At 53.9% G+C, this 9530-nt stretch overlaps 1 protein-coding gene across 1 annotated transcript in view; it reads right to left on the reverse strand.

The window, feature by feature from the left end:
- Window positions 1-745: 745 nt before the first annotated feature.
- Window positions 746-9530, reverse strand: part of DIXDC1 (DIX domain containing 1) — a 30270-nt gene continuing 21485 nt past the window's right edge. Inside the window, exons 8-20 of the mRNA XM_009997425.1 lie at window positions 8396-8485; window positions 8246-8299; window positions 7360-7410; window positions 6375-6479; window positions 5840-5893; window positions 5218-5310; window positions 5057-5128; window positions 4339-4425; window positions 3756-3917; window positions 3585-3651; window positions 2444-2552; window positions 1632-1740; window positions 746-826 (exon numbers count right to left, since the gene is read on the reverse strand). Of these exons, the coding sequence (XP_009995727.1) occupies window positions 746-826; window positions 1632-1740; window positions 2444-2552; window positions 3585-3651; window positions 3756-3917; window positions 4339-4425; window positions 5057-5128; window positions 5218-5310; window positions 5840-5893; window positions 6375-6479; window positions 7360-7410; window positions 8246-8299; window positions 8396-8485 (1134 nt within the window). The remainder of the gene's footprint in view (window positions 827-1631; window positions 1741-2443; window positions 2553-3584; window positions 3652-3755; window positions 3918-4338; window positions 4426-5056; window positions 5129-5217; window positions 5311-5839; window positions 5894-6374; window positions 6480-7359; window positions 7411-8245; window positions 8300-8395; window positions 8486-9530) is intronic.

A 9530-nucleotide genomic window follows, 5' to 3' on the forward strand; every position in this document is an offset into this window, starting at 1 on the left:
AAAGAGGCTCAGCAAGGAAAGGGGTTTAAGTGCTCCAGGGAAGCAGCTGATTCCAGCTCCCCCACCAATTAAATCCTTCAGCAAATAAGCACCAAGGTCCCACAGTCCCCATGGCAACAAAGCATCCCCAGAAGTGAGGGCAGCTTTGGAGGGCAAGTGGGAAAAGCAGAGAGAGGAAAGGGAAGCTAGTGATCTTTGCTCCAGCCCACACATAAAACCTCTTCCCTCCCCAGGTCAGACTTCCATCTTCTCAGTCTGGAATGTCCAGAAAGTTCACTCTGCTCCTGCAGCACGTGCAAGTCCAGGAATAAAACTGATCACACCTTCAGCTCACATCCTTGTAGCTTCTTCTGACTCCAAGCTTCGGGGTTTTGCTGTCAGTGCAGCTCAGTGAAACACCATGTACAAGAAACCAGCCTGGAAGTGCCCAGTGCCCAGGGCAGGAGGGGGAAGCAGGGCGAGGGAACAGGTCGTCATTAAGGCCTTCGGGGTGTAGTGGACGGGACCAAACAAGGTGTCCCTTTCCCACAGACCTGTCACTGCAGTCTCAGAGCACACTCTGCATTTGGCCACGGGCAGTCAGGTGCCAGGTGTCCACCCACACAACATGCATGGCCCCTGGTGTGCAGAGAAAGCCTCTTTTTTTGGCAGCTTGGGCTCCCTCCAGCAGACGCGCTTCCTGGTCCTTCCTTCAGCTCAGCAGCCAGGAACAGGTTTCCATAGCAACAAGACGTAGGAATTTTGATTAATTCTCCCCGTGGTCTTCTTCCACCCAGGCCACAATTTTCCCCTCCCAACCAGGAATGATGTCATCATCATGGAACACCTACAGACACACATAAAAACAGGGAGGCGAGTCATGCCTGGAGCCTGGGAGCAGCAGAAAAGAGGCACCAGATCACAGACCCGAGCTCAGGTTTCATGGCACAGCCCAGGGAACACTCACCTCACCCACCTTCCACAGGTCTGATGAATATTTAGGTTAAAAGCCCTTTATCCAGTAGTTTTCAAGATGAGTATGGGCACGTTTTTGACAGAAAAGGGAAAATAAAGAGAGGAAACCTGCCCTTTCTGAGCCAGCCCACAGCTGCTCCAGCTGAAAGTCCCCAGAGAGGGTAAATCTTTGCCCTTATTAATTTCTTAATCACGACCTATCCCAATAACCTTTAATGACTCCAAGCCACACCAGCAGCAGCCTGAGCACAAGGCAGCAATGCAGGGCACAAAGGAAAAGATGCCATACACTGAGAAACATTGAAAAGGAAGTAGGATCGTGTTGTTTTGGGTTTTTTTTTAAATAAACCCCATTTCCCTAAAGTGTGTCTCATTGCAATGAGGTTGTTTAAAGCCCTTTGAGAGCTGGAAGAGTAGTCAGGGTTGTTACCCAGTCAGGCTGTTCCTTAACAACCAGCCCCTGGCCCAAGGGGCTCTGCAGCACCCAGGCAATTTCACACCCATGGGAACATCCCCCCTCAGCTCCTTGCAAGAGCAGCTTCACCTCCAGCTGTGACAATAAAGTGTCTGTTTGGGGGCAAGTTCAAAGATCCCACCGGTTTAGAAGTGGTGTGAGCAGGGTCTGTGTGTGGAAGCACCGGATCCAAAGCCACTGGCAGCTCCAATTCCACACTCACCTCCTCCTTGACTGTGCCAAACTCTGGATCCAGGGCTTTGAAGTGGTACCGGTGGGTCCCCTCCCGATCAATGGCCACCTTGAAATCCCTCAGGGTCACCTCCCCTAACCTGCAAGGGAAGGGTTTGGCTCTGCCCCACCAGCCAGCCCTGCAGGCAGAGCCTCAGCACCCCAGCCAGGGGCTGAGTGTGCCCCTCCAGGAACACACCCACCCATCCCAACCTCCTCTCCAGAGGGAAGAATTGTCCCCTGGTTTCCTAAGGAGCCACCCCAAAGCTTCTCTTATTTTTCACTGGCCCTTTGGCACAGTTGTTTTGGCAGGAGCATCCTGCCCTGTGTGCCAGCACAGGACTGCCTGCCTGCCTCCTCTTGCTTTTGAAAGGTAAAAAAATAGAATAATAACAATAAATAATAAATTAAATAAGAAATTAGAATAAGAATAATAAAAAAAATAATAAAAAACAATAAAAATAATAAACCAAACAAAAATAATAAAAACAATAAAAAGAATTATAAAGAATTAGAGATAATAACAAATAATGATAACAAATAATGATAACAAATAATGATAACAAATAATGATAACAAATAATGATAACAAATAATACATTAATTCCTCCTGGCTCTAGCACAAATCAGGCAACCCCAGGACTGCTCTAGACAATTCCCACAGAGGATGACACGGAACCCAGTGCCCCAGTCAATGCACAGGGACCCTGTGCTCATGGTGCCCATGGCCAGCAGCACTCAGGCTGTTCCTTTCAGGAGGAAAGCAAGGCCCTGTGCACAGCAGGAGGCAGAGCCAGACCTCACCTCTTGGGTATGTTGACCATGAAGGGGGTGAGGGAGCGGTCGGTGAAGTACAGCACTTTGGTGCAGGCACTGGGGCTCATCACTGGGGTGCTGTGGGAGTGGGGCAGCTCTGCAGGGAGAAGAGCACAGCCTGGGGAGCTGCCACAGCAGCAGGGAACAGGGGATTTGGCAGAGAACCTGGCGATGGGAGGAGGTTTTTATATATATATACTTTTTTTTGGAGGGTGGGTAATCATCTCTGCCAGGAATTCCCCTGCTTGCTGGAGAATTTTATAGCAGGGTCACCATCTGCTGTGGTGATAGCAGGGAAACTGTGCCCAGCACTGCCCTCCAGGGCTGTTGTCCCACCCACAGAGGGACTTGGTGCCACCATCTGCACCACGGACCCTCCACCCACAACCCTCAGCAGTGACAGGAGAACCTTTCTGGAAGGGAAAGTGACATTATCCCTTGCAGACAGAACAGGATGAAGGGACTGATCACCAAGACAAGAGGTCCTGTCCCCTCCCCACCTTCCCATTCTCTTGGGCCAGGGTGGGTGTTTCTGCAGGGATTTCTCTTTCCTCCTTTGTGTTTCCCTCTCTGCCTTGTTTCCTGCTTCCCCTGCACCATCCCAAAAGCTGGAGCAGAGGGAGGCTCAGGGAAGTGACTCCACAGTTCCAACATCCCCAGCTTGGTGGTTCCATCCAACACTGGGGGGGAAAAAAAAAACCCCAGCCTTGTCATGATGAAAAGCAAAAGGTGGAGCTGCTGGAGCCAGGAAACTTGGTGCCAGAACAGGAAAAGAGCTAAAGACTGTGGAGAGAACCTGGGAAGGATGAGGACACCGTGCAGCTCTGTGCCCACCAGATGGGGCAACCCAGCGGGAAAGCTGGAATTGCATCCCATTTCCCACTCACCCCTGTGGGTGATTCAGGGTGGGTCACTGTTCCAGACACTGCAGAACCATCCCAGGGGCTCAGACTGGACAGGGAGGCCCAAACCTGTGCAGCAGGTGGCTCAGGGGAGGAAAGGGAGCTCCGGGAAGAGCAAGAAGCTGGAGGGGGAGGATTCCCAAGGGAATGCCGTGCCCTGGGAGGCCAACCAGGAAACCTGAGCCACGAATTGAGCAGTGGGAGAGCAGGAGCTGAGAGGCACTTACTGGATTTGGGAGGCCAGGAGTCTCTACACTCCTTTGTTGCTCTGCTGGCTGGTGACTTCCCCTGGATCTAGGGAGCGAAGCCGAGAGGGTGGGAAGAAAGTGTCACTCCCCAGGTGGAGGGGTGTGTGTGTGCCAGGGGTGGGAGGGCCGGGTGCCCTGGGGAGCTTTTACCCTTCTCTCTTGCCTCCTGTGTGCCTCCAGGCGATGCAGCCGCTCCATGAGGCTGGAGATGCCCTGCTCCAGGCTGTCGATGGTGTGGTGCTGCGGGTCGTGGCCGCTGAAGCTGTTCCTCAGGCTGCGAAGGGCATCGCGGACCAGCTGCAGGTCGTTGGTCTGCCCAAGAGACATGGAGAGCAGCTCCAGGCTGCCTGTTTCCCAGCCCAGCCTGCAGCTCTGCAAGGGGAAGGCTCTCCTGGCAAGGTCAGGGCTCCCGGGATGTTCTCAAGGGCTTGAAGTGGCAGGACAAGGGGGGATGGATGAGAACTGGGAGATTGAGGTGAGAGATGAGGAGGGAATTGTGGAGTGTGAGGGTGGTGAGAGCCTGGCCCAGGTTGCCCAGGGAAGCTGTGGCTGCCCCATCCCTGGCAGTGTTGAAGGGCAGGTTGGATGGGGCTTGGAGCAGCCTGGGCTGGTGGGAGGTGTCCCTGCCCATGCAGGGGGTTGGATCTAGATGATCTTTCAGGTCCCTTCCAACCCAAACCATCCCATGGTTCTATGGCATCTGGCTGGGAAAGTACCCCTGGGGTGCACTTACCCCTCTGTGGGCTGTGGGAGCAGCTCCTTTCCCTGCTGTCTGGAGGAAGCCGTTGCTCTGGGCACTGTGGCTGCTGTAAGGCAGCACCTGGGCAGGGCAGGAAGAGGTGTGTGCCAGCAGAAATAGGACAGGATCTCCCCAAAGATCCCCACTGGCCAACTTCACAATGGTGAGAGGGCATCCAGACTGTCTGCAGTGCTAACTCCCCTCTCCTGCCATGCAAGCACAGCAGGAGGTGTGCAGGCAGCCTCTGGCTCAGGGCACAAACGTGATTCTTCACGTACGGATGGAGAAAAAGAGAGGAAGGGCTTTGCAGCTGCACCAGAGGGCCCTGCAGGCTCCAGGGAACAGTGTTGGGTGTCACAGTGCAGCTGCAGGTATGGGGGCTGGCACTTCCCACCAAGACAGATCCCAGTGCTCAACAGGAGGAAGAGGAGGAGATAAGAAGCTAAGCCCTGGTCTGACCACTGGGCAGTGTCAGAGCTGAAGGCAGAAGCCAAGAGCCTTTGGCTTCCCCTCCTTCCCTGTAGGATTTTGACCCCAGAAGCTGCTGAGAGCCCTGCCAGGGGGTTGCTTGGGTGCCTCTTGGAGTCCAGCAGCCCTGGGACTGACAGTGAGACTGCAGAGGCAGCCCCCCCTGGGATGAAGGGGGTGATTTCTGGAGAGAAGCAGCTAGAGAGCTGGAGAGCAGGGTCACCCCAGCAGCCTGAGCCCTCACCTCTCCAGCTTCCCTCTGCACGCAGTGAGCCAGCAGAGCCTGCCTGTGCTCCAGCTCCTGCTCCAGATCCACCTGCGAGGGGAGCAAAGAGTGAGCAGGAGCTGAGCCCCCAGGGGCAGTGCCAGGTCCCAGGGCACCAGTGCAGCCCCCGGGCTCCACACCTGCTGGTAACTGGCCTCAGAAAGCTGCCTCAGCACCTCGTCCAGCCTGGTCTGGTGCTGCTGCAAGTGCCGATCCTTCTGGCCCAGCTCCTTCTGCAACAGAGGCACCAAGAGCATCAGCAGGACAGTGAGCAAGGCTCAGCACCCTCCTCCCACGGCAGGGGAGGTTGGGTCACCTGCCAGACTCCTCCAGGCTGGGTTCCCTATGTGTGCATCCCAGGCTGGATGGTGGCAGTGGGTGTCAAAGCCTTTTTCTGACACGATCAGGCAGGTTTTTGCTGCCTGGAACCCCCTCGCCCAGCAAAGAACCACGACAAAGAGGTGCCTGAGGGATCACTGGTCCATCAGGTGACCCAACCTCACCTGACAGGCTTCTGCCCAGGTGCTGGCTCCTCAGCCAGCCCCCACAGCAACCCATGAGCATGAAACACCCACTACAGAAAGCCGTGCACAGAAGACAAGGGACACACAGTCCCTCCATCTCAGCACAAACATCCTGTGGCTACTGCAGCTTATTCCCAGTGCCACTCCCAGAGGTGCCAGGCAGGCAGCAGCCACATCCACAGCACCAAAAAGCCACCAGGTGCTGCCCCCAAAGCCTCCAGTGAAGAGGTTCCTTTACTTTGTACTCTGCCAGCAGCCGGTTCCTCTCTTCAACCTTCCTCTGAAGGTCAACCTGCAGAAACAACACACAGGTGTGAGGCAGGTGTTCCTGGAGAGGCAGTGACAACCTTTGTCCCTTCTGCCAAAGGATGACCTGAGACCAAGTGGAAGGGAGCTGGTGTCTAAGGGTGGCAGGTCCTTCCTTGCCCTTTTCTCTCCAGACACTTTTGTGGCAGCTCCACCTGCCAAAAGTGCTAACCCAGGAAGCACCACGAGGAAGGCAGAATGCAGCTGCACTGGGAACACCATGGGAAGCCCTTCTCTTTCAGCTGAAGGTCTTGCAGGACAGGAAGTGGGAGTGAAAAACAGGGAACTCCAGCAAGTCCCACAGCTGGCCAGGCTGCTTCACTCTCCAGAGACCTCTGGTCATTCCCTATCCCACAACCCCAAGAGCTGTGCTGCAACCACCAACTCCACCCCTGTGGCTGCTGAAACCCCCTTTGGGCCACCAATCTCCTTCTAGGATAACCCAACCCCCCCCAGCAGGGACTCACGTTCTGGTTGTGCAATTCCTCCTTGTCCATGTTGGCTCGAAGCAGCTCCTGCTTTAGCTGGAGAACTGAGGCATCCTGCTGGATCAGCCTCTGCTGCAAAGCATCCTAGGAAGAGATGTTTGTCTGTAGGAAGGTGCAAGGCAAGTACAGACCCTTCCCTGGGAGGTGAGTGGCCCAAACCAGTGGCCACACTTGGGGATGAAGAGGGGAGGAGGTATTTAAACATCTGCCCCTTCTTTCTTTTTTTCCCTTACCCCAAAAGGGACCTCCCTGCCAATATTCCAGCCTTCTGGGACAGACATTTCTGTGCTTCTCCCCAATCTTACTGCTCCAAAGTGGCCTGTTGGCTCTTGTAGGAGAGCACAGCAGTGTCTTGGGAGGCTTTTTTCCATGGCTGGTGTCTCCAGCATCTGCAGCATCCAGGGGGCAGGAAGAGGCCTCTGTCAGCCAAGGACACTTAAGCTCTCAGAGTGACCCAGGTGTGCACTGAAACCCTCTCTGAAGGGGCCAAAATCAGGGCTAATTCTGCACCTTTCACTCTGTGCTTAACCTTAGTTCCTGTTGTTTGCTCCCTCACAGGAGCCCAACAGGCAGCTCTGGAAGTGCCTCTGCTCAGGAACTGGAGCTCCCAGCCCCAGAGGGAGCAACTGGGCAGAAAGGAGCCAAAGTAGTGAGAAATTCTGCAGCTGAAGGGGACCAGGATCCCCCCAGGCTCTCTCTGCTGTCAAGAATGAGTTCACTGGGCCAGTTCTGCTCTGCAAAGCCCAGGACAGAGGGAGGAAAAACAAATAAAGAGCCCTGAGAACTAAGCAGGCACTTTGCATGTCACACCTTGTTTGGGGGAACCAGACAAGAGGAGATATTTGACCACAGCCCTAAGGCAGGAACAGAACCCAGGAGACCCAACTTGCTGTCCTAACTGCAACATCCCCCCAGAGCCAGACACCAAAGTTCTGCTGTTTGGGGAAGGGTCCCCCCTCCTCACCTTTATTCCCTGTAGGTTTCGAGCTTCATGTTTGTATTTCAGCAGCTCCTTCTGTCAAGGCAACACAAGGTGATTAAGAGGTTTCCTGCCACCCCTTCAGAGCCAGCCAGAGCCTGTGTCCTGTCCCCAGACACTCCCTTCAGAAGGAAGCAAATCCCACATTTTCCCACTGTCAGGCCCTGGAAAATGAGTTACAAACATGACAAGGCTTGAGCAGCTCCCTAAGCCTGTTATTAAAGCCAGGAAGGGAAAAGGGGCTGCCTAGACCCCCAGATCTCTCCTTCAGAGCCATGTCAGATACTTGTCCCAGCATCACAACTGGTCCCAGAAGCAGCAGAAAGCTGAGCTAAGGCAGCCCTGACAGGGCAGGCTCTTCCTGGCTGCATTGATTTCCTACTTGAAAGCTTGTTTAGATTCAGACCCAGCTAGAAACTTCACAGCTGTCCTGGAGAAAGTCTGGAGAAGCCAGTACAACCTGCATCTCTCCAGCTTCAAGAGCAGGCAGGGAAACAAACCTATTTCAGAGCTGATTTTAGCAGCTTTGCTTCGAGGGAAAGAAGGGAAACAGCACCTGGGTTTGTGGTGCTGTCCCACAAAGTTTTGTGAACTTCTGTGAACTTTTATAAACTGCTAATATGGAAACAAGAAGCACCTCTCAGCCAAATCCTGAGGGTGCTCTCTGGGTCAGTGTGCTATGATATCCAGGGATGGAGATCCTGCCCAGCAGAAGATGGGAGCAGAGCTGGAGCACCAACACCAGGTACCACCCACTCTGCTGTCCCTGCTCTATCACTCCCCTCAAAAAAACCAACATCAAGTAAGACAGAGTCTGCAAAGATCCCTTGACCCAAAACCTCTTTCCCCCTTCACTTGTCCCCCCTCTAACCTTGAGGTCTTGATTTTCTTCCACACTCTGGTCCAGGCGACTTCGAATGATGATCTGGGTGTAAAATACCAGGGTTTTAGTTGTGCAGGACAGGACACCTGCCTGGGGCAGAGCTTGGCCTGGGAGGTGCAGGCACAGCAACGTGCTCACCAGCTGCTCCTCGGGGCAGGCTCCACGTTCACAAAGTCCAAAGGACCCTTCCTGCTCATCCTCGGGTAAAGATCCATTGAGCAACAAAGCCTGGGAAGAGGAAGGGGAAAAAAAAAACAACCTCCTCTTGGTGGGTTTCAGAGGAAAACAGGCCACGTGCAGCTCTGGCTGACAGTCCCTCCTGCCAACAGCCTCTGAACAGCCTCATTTGCCATTTCTGATGGTTTGTTCCCCTCCAAAGTGAGGAGAGTTTTTCAGGCATGAACAAGAAGGTTTGTCCCCTGAACAAGCTCTCCCAGAGGGATCCACCAGCCACCACTTCCCCACAGAAAGACACCCAGGAAGGACAACAGGTCAGAGGTTCAGGGGCTGGAGTCTCTCTCAGGCTCCAGCCCCAGGGCAGCCTTCACCACCACCACAGATTTGAAGCCTAAAGCAAAGACTGAACCAGGTTTATGTCATCAAGCTTCTCCTCTGGAATGAGACCTACTGAAAGAACCTGTTCTCCCAACCACAGCTACAAAAGACTTTAGAAACAGGATGTTCAGAGAAGCCTAATTCTGTTCTACAGACATTCAGAACCACTGCCCATGTGAGCAAAGAGCCCTCACCCACAGAGTGAACATCTTCAGCTCTGCCCTGGGCCACCAGAAGCACAGAACTGATTCCTTCAGCAGCTCCAAGGTAGCCCAGATGCCTGCAGGAAGGTGCCAGCAGACTGACAAGCATTCCCTGCAGGAAATGTGACCAGCAGCACCAGCCCAGATCTCCAGCAGGGTATATCCCATGCTGGTTTTCTCTACCTGATGGTTTTTATGTTGACTTTTCTCTAACCCTCAGGACTTGGGGCAGTTGGTACATGTTGCATACAACTGGACACATTAGAAGGACTCATGCCTCTTGCTTTCAGTCAAGTTTATACCTGATTTCTGTTTTAACTCCATGCCAGAATAAAAATACTCATTTGCAGTAATGCTCCAGTGCAGCCCCAAAGGCTGAGAGGTCAGGTTCTGTCTGCTGAAAGACTGTACCCCCCCAGAGCTGGGAATCAGCAAACAGCAACCTGTCTCCAGCCAGTGCAAAAGCTCTCTGGAAAACTGCCCTCTGAGTGCATCCCTAAGTCTTCCCAGCAGGT

Source organism: Chaetura pelagica, unplaced genomic scaffold, assembly GCF_000747805.2.
Source record: "Chaetura pelagica isolate M959 unplaced genomic scaffold, ChaPel_1.0 scaffold775, whole genome shotgun sequence".
NCBI classification, from domain to species: domain Eukaryota; kingdom Metazoa; phylum Chordata; class Aves; order Apodiformes; family Apodidae; genus Chaetura; species Chaetura pelagica.